Genomic DNA, 21,157 nt, shown 5'->3' on the forward strand with positions numbered 1-21,157 from the left:
AAATTTTGAAGTGCACATACCTGAACACCCCCGAAGCCATTGGGAGCTAGGTAACGCTCACATTCAAGAGCAATGTCATCCCAGCGCCATTCAAATAAATGGACAATAGATGTTCGACCAGGTACGGTATGGGGGTCGTACTGTGCCCAGCAGACCCCAAGGACTGAAAGCAACAGCAAGAGCCTCATTTTGCTTTGAAGTAGTTAGTCCTCTTTTCAGCAACTATTTATACTCCTATAAGAGACAAACTAGCAAATATTAATTTGAATGGAGAGTTCTTGGAACACAGACTTATTTGTATTCTGAAAAAGATTACAAGTAATGCAAAATTCAACAGGTGAAAATAGTCTGTAAAATTTCCCAGGACCATAACCACAAATAACCTTTTAGGACTAAATGTTTGTCTTATTCAGAGAATATTAGACATACCAAGCATCTGGAACTTCAATTTATGCTGACAATATTGACCCATCTGTTATTTAATTTGGATCAGACTTTATTTTTAAGATCTTTCACTCACAAAAGAAAAATAACAGTTAATGCCAATTGAGAATATTACATACTAATTAATAAATGCTGAAGCATGATCCTTCTTTCGAGAAAATAAACTATTCAATCTTGTATTCTTTTGCAAAAAAAAAAAATCACTCTTATTTAATGTTTTTCATCCAAATCTGATATTTTCCCAGAATTGAATATATATGAATTGAATGAAAAGATCATACTCTTTCTAATTTCAAAATTCTAACAAAGATATCTATATAAGTAGTTTCTTTTAATTTTCTTAGAACAAATCTTTAAAGCCATATGGCCATCTAATTCAATCTCTACCTGTAAAATACTGTTTGTTGTAGGATTTCATGAAAAACTGTCTAAAAGTTTAATCATATAAATGAAGTGGTTGAATAGATATGAATGGATAATTCTAAAAAGACAAATTGCAAACTATTAACATGCACATAAAAGATTTTCCCATATAACTAATAAGACAAATATGAATCAAAATGAATCTAAGGTTTCACGTCACATCCAACCAACTGGCCAAAAAGACAAATTATAGAAATAATCAATGATGAAAGGGCTGCCTAAAGATAGGCACATATACACTGTTTTATGGAACTATGAATTGATCCAACTATTCCAAAAAGACTACTTTTTAAAAAATATAACTAGGACATCCATAATCTTCGTCCCAAAGATTCCCACTGCTAGACAAACATTAGCCATATGAAAGTCAAAGCTCTAGCTTCATTACTAATAAGTATCTGGTCCTTAGTCAAGTTACCATCTCTCTGATTTCAAGTTTTCTCAATTTGAAACCACTGATAATATTCTACACATCTCACATAATTGTTGGGAGGAAAGTATTTAACTTAATGGCATTTTATAACTGGAATAGGATATTACCATCTTACCAGTTAAAGGAAATGATATTGTGATAATGAGGTATCCTTGAGGTATCCTTGGGGACCATTGGGAACAGATTTTTTTATTTAACAGGTGAGGAAACTAAGACCCTGAGTAGTAAAGTAATTTGCCAGAAATCACACTCCTACTAAGGAGCAAAATCAAGATTCAAATCCAAGTTTTCTGACTTCAAATTCAAGGTTTTTTTCCACCTTCCTACATAACTTCCCAAATTATTTGGGTTTGGTATTGAATGGTTCCAGTTGCATTCGGCAAGACTTAAACGAGCAATTGCAGAGAACTACACTTACCTAGGATCATAAGAAATGTCTTAATAAGTCATCAAACTGAGATCTTGTCTCTAAGATCCACAACCTCCAGAGGATTTGAAATGTTAAGGCATTTCAAACCTAACTTTTTAAACTATGCACCTATCAATGAGAATCTGATGATGGGGAAATTGCTTGACTTAGGAGTTTCTGAACTACCATACTAAAGCCAGTCCAATGTTGTTGGATCAACAAGTGAAGAACAAAAATCACATTTTAGTAACATGATCTGGGTACCCTAGAGAGCTCATTGTAATTGTTTTACTTATAAAATTAGTGTTTTATTTTACTCTTTTAACAATCCAGCCATACATTCTCTTCTTGTTCTCTTTCTTTTTTCTAATCCTCATTATTGAGTAAAAAATTTGCTAGGTGCAAAAAATTTACACAGTGCAAAACACTTTACAATTATTATTTCATCTTCATAATAGTCCTGTGAGATAGATGTCATTATCATTGCTATTTATAGATGAGAAAAGAGCAGAGAAAGCTTAAGTGAATTGTTCAGTATTACATAGCTGGTGTTAGAGGCAGACTTTGAACTTAGATCTCAGGGACTCCAAGTCCAATGCTCTATCCATCTTCACTACTCCATTTCCCAACCTCTACACAATTTTTTCTAAAATAGCATATATTAAACCTGTCCTAGTACTTCCTCAAGTCCCATAATTTCATCAAACTTTGCACTTCTAAATATTTCTAAATTTGCGGCAATCTCTAAAATCTACTTGTTTAAGAGGAAGGAGGAAAAAGAAGGAGGCTGGCAGGTAGACCTTGAATCAAAACTTTCCTCTTTAATATTTCCATTCTTCAGTGTTTGATAAACCACAATAAGTTTTTGAAACCATTAAGCTATTGTCTCCTTAGCAAGAATAGAAAAAAAAAGGGATATTAAAGGCCATTTATGTCCAACCCCCTAATTTCTAGATGAAATGAGAGCAGTAAGGGGTAGAACAGCACCACAGTATTTATCATCTTCCCTCTAAATCAAGTACCCCTCTCACTTTTAACTGTCATGGACTTTTTAATAAAGGAGTGTCACTCTCTAATGTGTCCTTACATAAGGAAGATAAAGATAGTCCAGCTAGTGGGTCTGATGTTTTTAGATGAGGATACTGAAATGTCAGAGTTTAAGTGACCTGCCCAAGATAACAGAGTCAAAAAAAGGGAGAGTCAAAATTCACACCAAGTTCTTCTGACTCCAAATGCAGCTACAAATTCAATCACAAAATGCTGTGTTGATGAAAAGTAAAAGGGAACTCTTTTTTTAAAAAATGAAGGAAAAATTGAGTAGGATGGCAATAAAATTCAGTACCCTTAAAGAATTTGAAATTTCATTCTAATAAAATAGCACTGATGATGATGATAGCTAGCATTTATGTCCTTTAAGACTGGCAAAATATATGTTATTTCATTTGATCCTCACAATTGTGTGAGGCAAATACTCATTATCCTCATTTTACAAATTAGAAAAATGAGTTTGTTAGAAGTTAAATGACTTTTCCAGTGTTACAGTGCAAGTGTATAAGTAAGTCATCAAATTCAAGTTCTTGTCTCTAAGATCTGAAAGCTCTGGGGGCAGAGAAATGCTAAGGCATTTCAAACTTATTTATTACTAAACATGTAGAACATAGTTGACATATAGTGTTGACATATACTGGTAACTCCTACCACATGGGAGCCTAGGAATCTGAAGACAGAGGATTGCTTGAGTATGAGTTCTGAGCTGCCCCTCAAACCAAGCCACTGTTTGCTCCAGATCCAGATACCAATGTGATGATCCCCCAAGAGCATAGAGTCTCCGGCTGTCTAAGGAAAAGCACACAAGTATCATGAAAAAACAAATGAAAATCAAAACCCTCCTTACATTTTAACAGATCCAGATACCAATGTGTTAAACCCCAAGAGTATACAGTCTCCATGCTAAGGAGAAGCACACAAGTACCATGAAAAAACAAATTTAGATTGAAACTCTCCTTACATTAAGATGTGGCTGCTACAACTCTGGCCACTCTCACACACATAAATGAATACATACTTATTGCCATGCACACACATATAGAGTATACAGAACACTGTAAGCTCCTACAAGGTCCTAGAATAAAGTTTAAGTAAAAAGAGATCTTTGCTCAGAATGCGTACTGTTTCAAACCATTTGGCTCCTATAATATGTCCCATTCAAAAGCAGTGGTCCTAAACTAAACAAATGTGTCCCATAAGCTTTAGTTTGCTCTTCTGAAATCCCTTCCCACTTTTCTTATAAACTGCAATGTTGGATTCTATTGCACCTGGATAAGGTGCAATTCAACATAGGTTGTCCCAGGACCAACCCAGCTGTTGCAGATCAGAAATAGTTCCCAGAGCAACTGAATCAATACAGCAGTAGCAGTTTCCAGAATTTTCAGTGCACAGATGCTGAAGACAACTTACAAGATTAGGACGGGTCTGTCATACTTGGGTAAGCAAGAGCAGAGAAGATTGCATCAACACAGTCTATTTCTGCTCCATCCCATCTCTATCCTTCCCACTGTCTCATCAAACCAGGGGTATTCATTAGGAGCCACAGAATCAACAGCAACAGAAACTACTTCCAGAGCTTTCAGCCCACAAACAGTAATGGAATTAAACAAATGATCAGAAGGAAATTTCAGGAGTCTCTTTACTAACACTAAGGTTAACACTGAGGTAGGACTCAGTTGCCTTGCCCATAATCACATCCAGGTTGCAGTCCCTAAGTGAGGAGGAACACTAGCATACTAGCATACTAGCAATAGGAAGAAAAGGGGATAAAAGAGGAGGGGGAGAGGCTGATAAAAAAAGAGGAAATTAGTAACTGGGGAGAAAAAAATTAATATAAGTTTCTATGATAAAGGCTTCATTTCTTAAACATAAAGAAAACAATGAAATTATAATAAAAGCCATTCAATTGATAAATGATCAAAAGATATGAAGGAGTTTTCAGCTGAAATAGTCAACATTATTAGAAAATGCTCACTATTGACTGGAGAAATGCAAATTAAAACAGTTCTGAAGTACTACCTCAGAACTATTAGATTGGCTAAAAAGACGGAAAAGGAAAATGACAGAAGTTGAAGGGAATGTGGGGTGGAGGGAAGGAAATAATAATATAGTCTTGGTGGAGTTGTGAACTGATTCAACCATTCAGTAGAGCAATTTGGAACTATTCCCCAGAAGCTATAAAAACATGTATACGATTTTGATCTAGCAATACCACTACTAGGTTTATATGCCAAAAGAGATTTTAAAAATAAAACAAAAAGGAAAAGGACTCATATATACAAAAATTATCTGGGAGCAAAAAAATTGAAAATTAAGTGGATGCTCATCAATTGGGGAATGATTGAACAGACTGAGGTATATGATTATGATGGAATACTGTTGTGCTATAAGAAATGATGAACAGAATGCTCTCAGAAAAAACAGGAAAACTTTCCATGAGCTGATGCAAAGTGAAATGTACTATTTAGAAAGTAACAGCAATATTGTAATATGATCAGCTGTGAATAATCTAGCATTTCTCAGCAATACAATGCATTATTCAAGATAACTCTGAAGAACTTATGATGAAAAATACTGAACATATCCAGAGAATGAATTGATACAGGTTGAAGTATACTTTTAAAAATACACAATATTTTATTTGCTTATGTTTTAGATTTTATTTATCAGGATAACTCTAACCTCACTTAATTATAAGGGTACACAGAGGTACAAAGGAAACATTGCACAGCCATTGTTTAACAAGTTTTCAGCCAGAGGTATTCCTTTATGTAAAGAAATTTATTTTCCAATATGGAAATAGTCTTTTTCATTACTCTTGGACCCAAGTTTAGGGCCTCACGTCAATATATGTTCATTGCTCAAAGTGAAATATAAACATTTTTGAAGCAAATCATTCTTTTACTATAGCTGCCTTTGATTTTTCACTCATCTCCACATACTCTTCCCATTTACATTATCAAAGAAATTTGGAAAAGCAAAAATCATTAGTGTAATACTTTTGCAAAATATCTTAAAGAACTCATTTATTTGCTGATGGAAGTATTGAACAGATAATACCAAGATCAATTATTAAAGTCCCTAAATAGCTCATAAAGTATCTATCATCCCATCACCTTCTCATCATAAATTGAAGATATTTTCCAGTGAAACCACATCTTTAGCTTTCCCTCATACAACAAACAGATATTAAGATTCTTAAATATTTTAAATACTAGAGAACCATTTCTTTTTTATATCAAATAACTTCCTATATTGGTCTAATAAAACATGATCTTCACTCATATTTTCTTATAATCCTTCCAGGTGGTATATGTGGGTATTTTGTGCAGTGTATCGGTCACAATGAACTTATAAATTTCTAAATTTGCCCAATGCTCTCGAGGACTGAGGTTTTTTTTTTTTTTTGTTTGTTTGTTTTGTTTTGGTTTTTTTGTCTTATTTTGTGTTTTGGTGTATGTTTTCTTTCACAACATAACTATTATGAAAATGTTTGAATTTCTTGCCTTTTCAGTGTGGTTAGGGGAATTAGGAGGGAAGAAAGGAAAGAATCTGGAACTCAAAGTTTTAAAAACAAATGTTAAGACAAGGAACTGGAAATTGAGTGGATGCCCGTCAGTTGGAGAATGACTAAATAAGTTATGGTATGTGAATGTTTGGAATATTATTGTTTTATAAGAAACTATCAGCAGGATGATTTCACAAAGGCCTGAAGTGACTTGAACAGATTGATGCTAATTGAAGTGAGTAAAAACAAAATTATATGGCATTCAACTTTGATGGACATGGATCTTTTCAGTAGTAAGGTGATTCAGGTCAATTTCAACAGACTTGTGATAAAGAGAGCCACCTGCACCCAGAGAGAGGACTGTGGGGACTGAATGTGGATCACATAGTATTTTCAACTTTTTGTGGTTATTTTCTTGCTTTTTTCTCATTTTTTTTTCATTTTGATTTGATTTTTGTTGTTGTTCAGCAAGCAAAATGTGGAAATATGTTTAGAAGAATTACACGTTTAATTTATATTGGATTATTTGCTGTCTAGAGGACGGGTTTTGGGGTACTGAGGGAGAAAAATTTGGAAGATAAGGGTGAATGTGGAAAATTATCTGTGCATTTATTTTTAAAATAAAAGGCTATTATTAAAAATGCAATTTTTTTAATTTCTAGAAAAAAAACAAATGTGAAAAATTGTTTTTACATATAACTAGGGAAAAATAAAATACTAAATACATTTAATCAGAAACTTTAAGAAGACAGACTTGATTCTACTCTCCTATAGACAGTTAATCTGTCAATAAACATTTGTTAAGTGGTATGTGCCAACTATATTTCAAGCGATAGGAAGAAAGATTCCTCCACCATGATTACCACTTTGGGTATTTAGCAGAGTGAGTTAAATCAGTAGTTGTCAAATTATTTTGTACATATACCCTAAACAGTAAAAATATACACCCCTGATATCTGTGTATTTATTTCTTAATGATATGTACTTATTATTGTTCCAATGTATTATTTACCTTTCATGCCATATGTAAAACTAGAAATGTAAAAGGATGAGATAAAATGCAATAATATAAGAAATATTTTAATAGTTTTACATAAACCATTGTTTTTATTTTAATGAGAATAATACAATCATTTTAAAATAAATTATAAGAGTTGGAATTTTATTGTATATATAAAACATTTGTTAATATACTAAAGACAGCATTTTATGTTTCATGTGGCTAGGCTTGGAAGAAGGCAGGAGGAAGAAATGGAGAAAAGAAAATATAACATCCTTTTTATAAATACCATTTTATTTTTCCAAATATACATAAAAGATAGTTTTCAACATTCACTTTTGTAAAACTTTGTGTTCTAAATTATTCTTCCTCCCTCCCTTATGCCCTTTCTATTCAAAATAGCAAGCAATCTGATATGGTAAATATGCACAATCCTTTAAAACATATTTCCAGAAAATATAATATTCTAACCTGAAGAATCTAATATTTGTTAATTATAGAACAAAATTGCAGTCACCTAGGACTTTATTAGAGCAATTTGAAAGGTATTAAGTTACGAAAATAGAAAAAAGTATTATATCTAAGTCAAGCTAGACAACACAATGCACAAATCATTCAACTTGGAAACAGATCTAAATTCAAATCCTTCCATAGGTATTTACTATCTATATGCCTATATGCCTAAAATGAGGATGATAATAGCATCTACATCATAAATTGTGAGAATCAAATGAGCTAACATAAGCTACTTATTACTATAAATAAACAACATTAAAAGAAGACTCCAGTGTCAATTAAAGATTAATCTATATGTGTGGTTTTTGTGTGCTTGTGTGTGTTCGTGTGTGTGTGTATGAGAGAAAGAATTTATTCATGCATAAAATACATAAGGTTACAAAGAAAACTAAAGATATTGAAATAGTTATCAAAATATTTTTAAAAGAATTCATGGACCCTAAAAGAAGCAGCTTACTTAACATAATAAATGGTATTAATTCAGCCTTTTCCCTCTTCTTTCTTAGTAAATCAGTTCTAGTTTTCTTCTAAGCTAATAAAAGAAAAAAAGTGATCCTTTCTTAGAAGAACAAAGAAAAAGTCAACAAGGTAACACAATATGCTTCTGAGAAACTTAATATTGTATACCCCTATTCTTACCTGTCTGTCCCAGGAATATACATTTAGAATAGATAGACTAAGTTTCTCAGCATAGAAATGTCAGTTCTTGAACATGGTACTTCTAACTTTCTCCATGCCCCAGCCTGGCTCTGTCTTAAGTGAGAGTCAATCACAAAAAATCTTTTTGTTTTACCAATGAAGTGCTCATCATCGGGCTGGAAAGTGATAGGCGTCCAATTCTACCTTTACTAGGTGAATGCTGGACAAAATTATTTTTTAAAAAATGAAAACCAATAATTAGAGAACCAATAAACTTAATTGCTACTCTCTATAATTAGGTAATGCTTCTTACCATCCCTTCTTCCTTAATTGTTAGATTTTCCTATATTCATTTAAAAAAAAGAACTAGTACATTTCATTAGGATCATAGCTTGAATTGAAAGTCTAATGTAACCCTCTCATTTTATAAATTTACAAATTTGCCCAAAGTCACACAAATAATAGTGTCAGAGGCAGCATATGAATCCTGTTCAGGGTTACAAGGCTAGCACTTCCTCAATTATGTCAAACTATATCGCTCCAATTCAACAAGTATTCATTGAGCTCTTACTATGTGCTAGATACTCTGCTAGATGTTCAGAGTATGAAGACAAAAAAAAAAAACACTATCCTCAAGGAGCTTATTTTCAAATTAGATCATTAAACCACCCATCAACAAATATTTATTACAATCTGCTTTGTTCCAGGTACTCTGCTAGGCAATATGACACAATATAAAATGGAAAATGCCCCCTGTCCCTTAAGGAGCTTTCAAACTAATCACAGGATGCAACATACATATCCTATTCTACCTTATAAAATTTTTTTTGATACTTTATATACAGAGTGCTATTCAAGCTGGCAAAATGCTTCACATATATTATTTCATTTGAGTCCTACACCCATCTTGTGAGGTGAGGCAGGAATTGCAGAGCTTATTAATTCCATTTTACAGATGAGAAAACAAAAGTTCAGACAGTTGAAAAGACCTGCTCATTCAAGCCCAGCACTCCATCCACTCTGGGAACATGGAAGTCCCTCTTATCATCACCACCACCACCACCACCAAAAAAAAAAAAAAAAGTTATATAAATCTTCAATGCCATGGAAAAACTCCTAAACAAAGATAATAGAAAATCCAACTGAAAAGCTGAACATCTACACCGGACTGTCTTCCCGATTCCTGGCTAGAAATTTTATATTAACTATTGCACCACTTAGCTATTCCTATAGAAAAAATTTTGGAATTAGATTTTGTTTCATTAAATTATAAATTTAGCACGTTATTTCCTAAAGAACTGGAAGAAAACATTTCAACATTACGGTGATCCACTGTATGCAGAGTTGTAAGGACTCTTGATTCCTTGCACTTATTTCCCACAGCAAGGTCAGAGGTCCCAAACATGGCCAGGGACTTTACAAACAGGAGTAGGCAGCTCTTTCTGTTTGTGCTCCTGGACTTCAGCACGAATACTTAGCTGTCAACAAGCCTGAAACCAATTTCAAAACACTGAACTGCATCAAATTACATAGGCAGAACAACTTATTTCAACAGAAAAGAATCTATACACACTGAATATTTAAACAACAGGATCAACTTGCCCTATTTCTCCTTTAAAGCAGGGAATCTTCGAGTCCACAGCCTCACCTGCTAATTCAGGAGACAACACTCTTCAATTGCTTGTCAAACAGCCTAACTTCCTCCGCTGTGTAGTAGGGACTGCCCAGTACCTAAAAATGAACAGCTCTTTCAGCCTGCCCAAAAGAATCCCTTCCCTTCCTCCATGCCTTAAAGGACCAGTAATCTAAAGTAATAAACGGAGGTCAGTAGTCAGATGGCTGGAAGGCAAAGCCTTCTGAGAGAACGTACAAGCTAAATACATATGAGGACGTTTGAAGAGACAGAAACAGGAACAGAGAGCAAAGAGAGAGACAGATACTGAAAGAGAGAAACAAAGACACATATACAAACAAAGGCTGAGACAGAGAGAGACAGATTGGGGAGAAAGGTGAGAGACACACAAAGAGATCACAGACTAATCTCAAGCTTTTTTTTTTTTTTTTTTTTTTTTAAAGAATATGAAGGGGAATATGGCCTCTGTTTATTTAAGAGATCTTTGAAAGTCAAAGGTCATTGAAAAGTTTTTCAAAAATATCCACATCTATTTACAACTTCCCGGAGAGCTGGAGGTAAGAGGGGCCAAGAAAGAGCCCCGGAGCCAGCCAGCAGACCATGAAAATCCTGAGACAGCAAGGTGGGGAATAGAATTGTAGGTTATATGGCTAGCTTTATGTCTCCAGGCCCTAAGGGAGGAACCAGGAAAGTATTCCAAGTTAGGGCTGCTGCTTCTAGATATTGGAGACCATAGAGAAAGCTTCATTGGAAAGGTAACAACTTGAACCTTGAAAGTAAAAAAAAAAATTGGAGGGTGAAATAAAGAGGCAATGTTTAATAGGCATAGGGAGATGACTTGTGGCAGGAGAGGGAATTCTCCAACTATGAGAGCAGGTCATCTTCCCCTCTTCTCAACTTCAATTATTAGATTTTCTTGTGTCCCTTCATATCTCTTAGTTCATGAAATTGAAAGGTGATTGAAGGGTTCAAAATGAAATGTACATGTATATGTGTGTATGTGTGTGTGTGTGTATATATATATATATACACATATATATATATATATATATACATACATATATGTGTGCATATATACAAAATTGTACTAGTGTGCATACACACACACACATATATGGATCAATGGATAATGCTGGAATTTGACTTCAGTAAAGGTGATAATAAAGAAAGAATAAAATAGAAATGGTATGGATTTCAAAGGAGATTATGAAGAGAAAAAGGGCTCAAATATCTGGACTTTCATTCTAGAGGATGGGTCATAAGGACAACTAAGGAATTTAAGGGATTGAGATGCCTTAGGGGTGAGGGATGAGACTCTAGCATAAAGTAAATTGCTCTGAGCATGTGGGCATCTTGTTTAAAGTTTAAAAACCAAGACACAAGACACATTTTTAAGCTTAATCTGCATTAACATTTTTATCATCAGTTTCTTAGTCTAAATCAACAAAACAATCAAGAAGCAATTTCTAGCATATGCTGATTCTTTAGGTATAAAGGCTCAAATTGAAAATTGCAACAATAGACTCCACCAATGCTTCTAGGACATCACCGAAGTTTTAAGTCTCTCAGTCAATAAATATTTATTAAACACCTACTAGCAATCGGAAACCAAGATAAATACTGGACATACAAATTCAAATAGAAAGGCAGCTTCAAGGGACTTATCTAATGAAGTAAAAGGGTCAGACAGCTAGTAAATCTGAGGTAATATTTGAACTCAGGAATATGAATCTTACTGACTTCAGGCATTCTGTCCACTCTCTTTGAAGAATATAATGGAAAACGAATTAGGATATCTAATTTAAATATCTATTTATCCACATATGTATATGTATATGTATGTATACATATATACAACCTACAGAAGTCATAAATTTTTAAATGATATAAGAACATTACAAACTAAAACTGATGATATGTTTTACTGTTCTTCATTCTAATTTCAGAACAGATGTTTACTCTTTTATGTATCAGAGATAATGTCAAAAGTAATTACCAACATGTTTCATATTCTAAGGGCATTTTATCTGACTAGAATTTCTTTAAGTTACTAACTACAAAACAAGATCACTCCTTGTGTTGAAAATCAGGCAAAAGTAAACCTTATCAGCTGATATATTAAGGATTGCTAGAATCAACTCTAATTAGCAGTCCCTAAATATTACATTTTGGTATGAGTATTTCCATTTTGGAAATACTCAAATGTAACACATTAGGGCTTGATTGTTTTGTTGATTAAACTTTAAAAAGTGGTGGAAAAATGTTAATAGTGCGGAATAAATTTAAATGTGTCATTTGTAATTTTAGCCCTAAACTGGTTGTTAAACATTCATCAACACACCCCTGTATATGTATGTATATACAAATATATACATATATAATTCCAATATTATCTCATTATACTGTGTAGCTGTATTATTCAATATCATTGAATTTCCTAAGGTAATTTATAAATTACTAGGTCAGTGAAAGCAAAACAAAACATCACCATTACTTTATTCCTTTATTTCCCACTATATAGTAATACAAACTGCTATATAGTAAATCAAACTGCTGATTTAGAATTTTTCCTCTCTTCCCTTAGTACTATCCATCACTAAAGTTTTAATTCAACATCTATTTCTGAATGAAAAGTTTTACCATCTATTTAAGGGTACACTAATCCTTTTTTGTACTTAAATAATTATGGCAATAATCTATAGCTACATCATATACCTATATACATACACATGCAGGTGCACACACACACACACACACACACACACACACACATAGGCATCTATATATTTATCTGTATGTATAGGCAAGATGCCTTTCCTTTCTCTGAACCTTTTGAAATGTTATTTTAATTCAAGGCTATATGTCATACTCAGCAGTTTTCCTTTTCTCTCACAAACTCTAAAATAAAGTTTTCATCATTTCAGCTTAAGAAACGAGGTCCTCCCTGTTGGTGAAAAAAGTAGACCCAGCATAAAATATCCCTTTTTTGTCACTTCTATCTTTTGAAAGAGGAAACTGTTAATAGATGATTAGCAGATCTGCCTTTATTACACAAAGAACTCCAACATATCTAGGTAATTAACATTTCCCATCACTCCTGGTATGGCTATTATTAGGTTTATAATCTATATGCTGAACCTCCCCCTTTGCTTCCATTCTAAATGTTCTTCAATATAGTCTGATGACAATATTGCTTCTGTATCCAATGATCCAAGATATGTCTTTACTTGTCTCCTAGATTTTCTTTTTCATATCTCCATTCTGTAACATTCCTATCTTTCTTCTTTCTTTTGAATAGGTGTATACATATTTCGGTTAAAAGTCTACCCTTACCAAGTTTCAGAAATATCTGAGGCAAAATTTGCCATTTTGTATTAAGATCTTTAACTTGCTTGGTATCCATGCCCACACATTCAGAAATAAAATAACCAAGTTTGTCACTTTTAGAGATCTTTGGAATCAGAACGGAAAAGTTATGAAAACTGCCCACAACTTACACTTGACTTTGACCAAATAATTGTGGCCTACTTATAGTGGTGGTAATCATTAACAAGAATAATTTCATAAGCTCCTTGTCTCCCACTCCTGAACTATTGAAACTAAAGTATGAAACTAGGTTGATTGGGTCTATTAAAAATGAATGCTAGTTAATCTTAACTGAGCTGTCTACATTAGGGAAATCATTAATTCCCATTCTCACTCACTATAGCATGTTTCAAATTGTCTTTTGCTCCTGCCTCCTAGCACCTTTTCCTTCCATCATTATTAGGTGAATGTGTCTCATATGTCACTGAAAATAACTGAAGCAGTTCACCAGCACTCCTTTTTCTGCCCTCTCCTCCTCCTCTTCATCTAACATTATCATCCCCCTACTATTGTCTTCACTGGTCTCAAAGGACGGTTGGTTTTTCTGCTTGTCAAATTCAAATCCTGTAAGTGTCCCCTCTATCCCATCACTACCTGTCTTTCCCAGCAAACTCCCCCTACTTTATTTTATCTCCTATCTACTGGATCCTTTTCTTACATGCCTAGGTTTTTCTTATCCTCAGAAATCTCTCTTATTCCTCTTCCCCTTGAAATACCTCAAAAAAGCCTTCTACATTCAGGGTCTTCATTTCTCTTACTTTCTAAAACCCTCATTTTGTACTTGATCTTTGGTTGAATCTTTTTTTGTTGTTGTTTTTCCTGAAGTCAGCAGAAATCTTTTTACTAATATAATTGTCTCCCCCACCCCCTTTTTTTTTTGACAGCATAATTCTACCACTCTTCTCTTCTATAAAGATCTAGTATGATAGAGAAATCCAGACCAAATATTGATAGAGAAATCCAAGGGGAAAAAAATTAGCTATTTTTCTGGCCCTGGTCAGCATATAGGGACAGAGATCTGAAGACATTAGAAAATAGATCTGGCCAGAGGCATTCAGTATTCAAGAACAGACTAAAAGAGGACTGAAGCTATGCCCCATAGTGAAATCCCAACCAGACTCATAATAGGGTACAATTGGCAGGTCTTGCTACTTATAACTCAGTTCTAGGTTACAAATGGAGAATATTTACTAAGGATCTTTGTTTAGGGGTGTCATTCTAGGATGAGGAGTACCCAAGAACACTCAGTATATGTACTGAAGAACAAATTCCTATACCAATTACTCTGTTGTATTGTATTGCTCTGACCCACCAAAAGAGCAGCATTTCAGCTCCAGCTTTTAATTCAATCTGAAATCTGCAGTAAAATAATCAGGGCAGGAAACCCAGATTAAGGAACCTACAGGTCTATCACTTTGAATTAGCAGAGCTTTCTCAGCTGATTGATTGTGGCTGACTCCAACAGCAATCTACTGGAAGTTCCAACCAGGTACAAGATAAAAGTAGTGGGATGGATAGTTAAATCCAGGTCTACTTATAAAACTCAAATCAGGAAGGCAGTGATGAGATTTTACACTGGATCAGAACACTTTGGGAGCACTGAAACCTTGAAGAGCCTCTATTCAAGCTATCTCTGAGATCTTGGAATACTCACTATCCCAAGAGCAGATGTACCTTAAAATGTACCCTCAGAATTTTCAGCCTCATCCTAATTTAAAGTTCAGCATCAGGAAAGAGGTTGGAAGAATGGAAGAAAAGGTGTTATAAAGAGGTATTATGATAAAAGATGCTCAAACTACAAACTCAAGGGGAAAAAATTACTCAAAAACATTTACAAGGAAATCTAAAAAGAAAAAATAACTAAAATTATTAGAATATGATGGCTCTAGGGGAAAATGAGAAATTAGAACCATGGAAGAAAAATTTGGAAAAAAAAATACCTTGGAACAAAAGGTACAGAAGACCATGCATGACTTCATGACCAAAGGAAAACTCCTAATAATATCTAAGTCAAAGACATTAGCCATGTGACCCTGGCCAAATCTGTTTACTTCAGTTTCCTCATCTTTAAAATGAGCTAAAAGAATATATAAAATGAAAAAATGGCAAACCATTCCATTGTCTTTGACAGGAAGATGCAAAATGGAAGAGCTGGACATGACTGGAAATGACTGAATAAAAATTTATATTCTAATGTGAGATAATACATATATTCCCCTCAAAACTCTACCATCATCTGGGGTCATGGAGGGAATCTAGACAGATGGCCTGGGAATAGTTTTGTTATGTTTTGGTGACCTTAAAAAAAATTGGGTAGGGAAGGAAAAATAAATATATTTAGGCAGGGTGTGGGAGGGAGAAAAAGGAGGGAAAATTGTCTCAATTTGGTGCACAAGTAAAAGTCTATATAAAAAAGGAAGGAATAAAAGTGGTGACATTTGAAACTCATTTTCTTCTGATCTAGTCAGAGGGAAGAATACAAATGCACGTGCACATGCATACACATACACACACACACACACAGTCCAAACTCTAGATAGATATTAAAGTTTTGAGAAACAAAAAATCAAAATTCCCCAAAATCATTTTTTCCTTTTTTTCACAAGTTTATTCACATATTTTAAAATAAGAATGAGTAGCCATAATAAAATGAATCTTTTTTGCATGTGTGATAAGCTTATACTAAAAGTTTTGGATTTTTCTTTAAAATATATATAATAAATGTCTGGTTTATTATAAATATTAATATATTGTGATAACATATATTTCAATAACATAAAAATGATCTTCACTTGATATATACATTTGATAATAGAAAATATTAAAAGGGAAAATCAATAGTTTCCAAAAAAAATCATTTAAAAAGTAAATGATGATAACCAGAGATATTCAATATTTTAAAGCTATTGTTTTGAAAATTCAATATTAAGCAGAGGAGCATATACAAAGAACTGTTGCTTAAAGTGAATATTCAATCACTGGAAAACACTAGCAAACATTTTTGGGAAGTATTCAAATAAGGTAATATTTAGATCTGCTAGCAAAGTTAAAAGTACTACATAGTATCAGATCAAAACTGCTCATTTTAAGATTTTGCTTCTACAACTTAGAATGCCACTTACAGATTTGTAAAGATAATAAAACAAATTATGGATATAAAATTATTATTTATGTGAAAGAATAACTCACTTTTTATGTAAATGAGATCACAAATACATACTTAAAACATGGTAACAAACAATACTAAGGATGACTGATTAGATTGTGTCCACTCCTTCCCTATATGTTCCTGTCTTGGAGTCTGGAAATATTGATCTTTAACCTTTGACTCTATGTGTGTTTTCTGCTTATTTTCAACTCGATGTCAATGGATTACCATGAAAAGCAACATCTCTCTGTTAATTGTCCTAACCTTTTTCAGAACTACAAAACATTTTCCTGAGTTCTTAAGTGGTTTTTATTGAGGCTTGATATTTAGGGGAAAAACATAAGGGGGAGAAGGAGGGCAAGTTAATGTTAATGGAGGGACTTACTTAAACAAAATAAACCAAAAGTGGATAAAGTTAAGAAAAATAAAAGAGAATAAATAGTTAGGTGGAAAACACATACGGAACAGTTATATCTATGAATGTAAAAAGGATAAACTTACAAAATGGAAGACAGTGCAATGAATTAAAAAGAATTCAACAGTATGTCGCTTACTTTAAGCATACCTGAAATAGGAATATATATATATATATATATATATATATATATATATATATATATAGAGAGAGAGAGAGAGAGAGAGAGAGAGAGAGAGAGAGAGAGAGAGAGAGAGAGAGAGAATTAAAATAGTAGAGTAGAGCAAAATCTTCTAATTCTTCCAAAAAGGTAAAAGAAAAAGGGGAATTACAATCATGATCTTAGTCCAAAGCAAAGATAGAAAAAAACTAAGACCTACACACACTGCATTTTGCTGAAAAATGATCAATGAAAATCAAATAGAACCTGCTACAAAGTAATTTATAACAACAGAAGCTATCCCATAGTGTTATAATACTTAAAATTGCATTAATTGCAGATTCACATGAACTGAGGCCTTTCAAACATTCAAAGAATTCTGGAAGGTTTAAGGGGTTATTTATCACATTACTACTTTAGTGTGAATGGGTTCAATTTGGTTGCTTTCTCCTAATGCCCATCTGAAGGCATTTTTTTTTTTTTAAGAATGTTAAGTTTATCTTCTTTAGATGGGATAGGATTTGTGCATACTGGGAGTAAGGACAAGCCTCTATGAGGAATATTAGAAATCTTGAAGTTACAAGGACAATGTCAACCTGGGAAATAAAACTATAGCGAGAGAGGGGTATGGAAAGGGAGATTAGAGGATTCAAAGTAATGATTATTTCATATTTTACTGAGACTGAATACTTATCCTATGGGTTCATAACATTTTCCTTAAATCAACTGAACAAATTATATCTTTATTTCCTATATTTGGCAACAAACAATTTCCCTAATCATTATCATTGTGGTATTTGAATGTCTATGGTAACAGAAGGAAAGAAAAGCAAATAGGATTTACTGAATGATATTCTTTATAGCTGAGAGGGGTCTCATGAAAACTAGGTAGCTATAGTAAGCCTACATTAGCTAAGTAACAGATTTTAGACCAGCTCTTGTGGATAGAGCAAGGTAACAATCTTTCAACTTTCCTTTTTTGTTTTATTAGACAGTTCCCATCCTCTGATCACTTTTCATTTCTTTTGGTTCCAAGAGTTTGAAGGGAGTGATAGGAAGAATATGTTATCTATTATCTCTGCTCTCTGTGTGTGCTTTTGTGATCTCTTGGCATCATAGTTAATGGAGTAAGGAAGAAATGGAAGGTAGGTGAGAGAAAGATGGGAGAGAATTTGATTTGTATGACCAACTTTGGTCCTGTTCATGGAAGTAACTTGTTCTTATGTCTTGACTATTTCCAGTGAAAGACCTCATCCCTTAAACATTTGGCCAGGAGCTTCTAAGGGGGAAAAATTAAGTGCAGCTTTTATTGTTTTTGTTCACCTGAAATTTTGTCTTACTTGACCTGAGTCAGCCTCCAAATTTTAAAATATGCTACATATGCAATAAGTTAACCCTCACTGAAAGAATTTTGCTCAATACTTCATATGTTGGGATATTCTGAATCTAAATAATGGACCCCATATAATAGCTACTGTGTATGTATGTAATGGTATACACATATACATATTTCTCAGATTCTGATGAGAATAGCCAATGACTCTGGAGCTAATAGCAATGCTTCCAATCCAGTATCTGTAGTCATCATTATAGGAAACAGCTCTTACAAATATGCCAAGTTTTCTTCAAGTGCTGTAGCCACAACTTCTCAAAAATCAATAAAAGTTCTTATCGCCAAAGTCATTACCAAATGGTCAAACATCAAAAACTGACATGAATTGATCAGTGGAAATAACTTTGAGACATTACCATGTTTTGCTATAATACTCTTATAAACCATGAGACTTTTACATTTGACTTGAAACTGAAGTCTTCCATGTTGATCTTCCTAGTTAGGATGTGAGCTTCCTTAACAGTGTTACTTCTCCTTTTTATACTTATATATTCAGTGCTTTGCACAATTAATAAATAGCTTAATAAATGCTTCATTCATTATTCTAACTAGACATAGCTCCCAAGACACAGATACATTTTCTAATGAGCAATGGCAATTCATTTACATACATAAAGGATAGCACTACCTAAACTCCTAAAGCACAAACACATTTTATAAACATTTTGTGAAGGGCAATAATGACAAATTAGGTTTTGTTAAATTAATTGTACTAGACACAAGTTTATCCAGCACCTCTATCGGTTACTGCAGGAAAAAGACCATTTATCCCCCCACCCTATACCTTCATAATATTCTGTTCCTGGGATCAAGAACTCCCGCTAACACGCAGTGAAAGAACACTGGGAAATGAGTGTGGACCACAACATAGCATTTACACTCTATTATTGTTTGCAAGGTATTTTTGTTTTACTTCCCAGGTTATTTTTCCTTCTATATAAATCAGATTTTTCTTGTGTAGCAAGATAACTGTATAAATATGTATAAATAGATTGTATTTAACATATTTAACATGTATGGGATTACAGGGAAAATTTGGAAAAGATTTTGCAAGGGTCAATGTTGAAAAATTACCCATGCATATGTTCTGTCAATAAAAAGTTACATTAAAAAAAAAAAAGATACTATTAATTCAGTTACACTATAGGACAACTAAGGTTGGCTACACTGGAAATTAAACAGTTGACATATCTCTTAAAAAATCTATCCCCACACCCAAAATACCTTAGTATAGTTTATTTTGGACCTTTCTGATGCATTTGTCTTACAATTATATAGGTAACTGAATATACTTTATAACCCCTATTGGAATGTAATGTTGAGGAAGGTATGATCCATGTTTAATATACAGGACAGTGGTCTGCACCTACTAGGTTTTTAATATTTGTTGAATAGTTCCACTTCACAAATTTTCTCAATTTTAATTATACCTTTTTTTTTTTTTTACCAGTCATTTCTGGATATGTCCCTATTTTACTCCCACTCTTCAAAATTGAACCTATTATGTTAGACTATTTTACCACTTGACACTTTTCCTGTTTATTGTTACATTGACTTGTTTATGCAAAACCTTTGTGTAGAAATCTATACAACACAGGTTTTTTATCTTGGATCCCTGATTTTTTTAGGGGAGGAAGCATATATTATTTTTATAATTGTAGATCAATGTAGTTGGTTTCCTTTGCAATATTATGGAATTAACTCATTTAAAAATATTTGGAAAGGCTTCCTAAACTGTCCATAACACTCAAAAAAGTTATGAATCCCTTGTACAAAATAATTTTATTTTTATTTGGTAGCTTTCACTTATCATGTATTGATCACCATAAACAAACACACAAATAAATAAAGGCCACAGCAGAGAAGCTATTTGAGGATAAGAATGATTTTCAAAGAAATTCAAATCTATCACAACCATGTAAAAAAAATGAAAATGGTCAATACTGAAGATAGGAAGGGTGTGTGTGTGTGGGACCACTGGGAATGTGGGCACATTGTTTCACTATTGGTAAATCTATGAACTTGTCCACCCATTTTGTATTAATATGGACTTCCACAGGAAAAATTAATTTCTCTTCATAGCCTCTGATATGGCAGTCCTATTACTTGACAAAAGACCTTAAGGATGTTTAAAAAAAAATGAAGGTTGAATATATGCCAAAAATATTTATGGAACTACAAAAAGTGTATGGTAATCAAGTAAGAAAGACATGACAATTTCAGAGAAGCATTCCCTTAGAATACAGCATGCAGCTAGATGTGAATGCATTAAATTCATTTATCTATGTTTACAATATATGGATAAATGTATATAATTTATGGAGACAGTACAAATAAGCAATGAGCTGAGCCTAGAATTTAAAGATAATTTGTGAGACTGTATTTGGCAAACTGCACAACCTTTTGTGCACCTTAAAATGAAATTTCATTTCTGAAGAACCAGTAAGTATTCTTCAGTATGATACCAGAATGTGTTTGTAAAATATATAACATATATTTTTGGGAAAAACCAAAACTGTGCATGATTATAAGAGCAATTGATAGATCATGTGATTTAGCAATAAACATAAACTTTTATGGCTTCCAAGCTCAACATTTAATTGAAATTCCTCTTTTCAAGTTA

At 33.2% G+C, this 21,157-nt stretch overlaps 1 protein-coding gene across 3 annotated transcripts in view; it reads right to left on the reverse strand.

The window, feature by feature from the left end:
• Positions 1–21,157, reverse strand: part of LOC127559437 (pancreatic alpha-amylase) — a 34,666-nt gene that overhangs the window by 11,361 nt on the left and 2,148 nt on the right. The window contains exons 1-2 of one of the 3 annotated variants that reach the window (XM_051993214.1): positions 10,068–11,020; positions 21–234 (exon numbers count right to left, since the gene is read on the reverse strand). In XM_051993214.1, coding sequence (XP_051849174.1) covers positions 21–188 — 168 coding nt within the window. In that variant the 5' untranslated portion in view covers positions 189–234; positions 10,068–11,020. Of the gene's footprint in view, positions 1–20; positions 235–3,407; positions 3,526–10,067; positions 11,021–21,157 lie in introns of those variants that run through there. The other 2 variants (XM_051993215.1, XM_051993212.1) reach the window with 2 other exon arrangements.

This window comes from Antechinus flavipes, chromosome 4 (assembly GCF_016432865.1).
Source record: "Antechinus flavipes isolate AdamAnt ecotype Samford, QLD, Australia chromosome 4, AdamAnt_v2, whole genome shotgun sequence".
Lineage (NCBI taxonomy): Eukaryota > Metazoa > Chordata > Mammalia > Dasyuromorphia > Dasyuridae > Antechinus > Antechinus flavipes.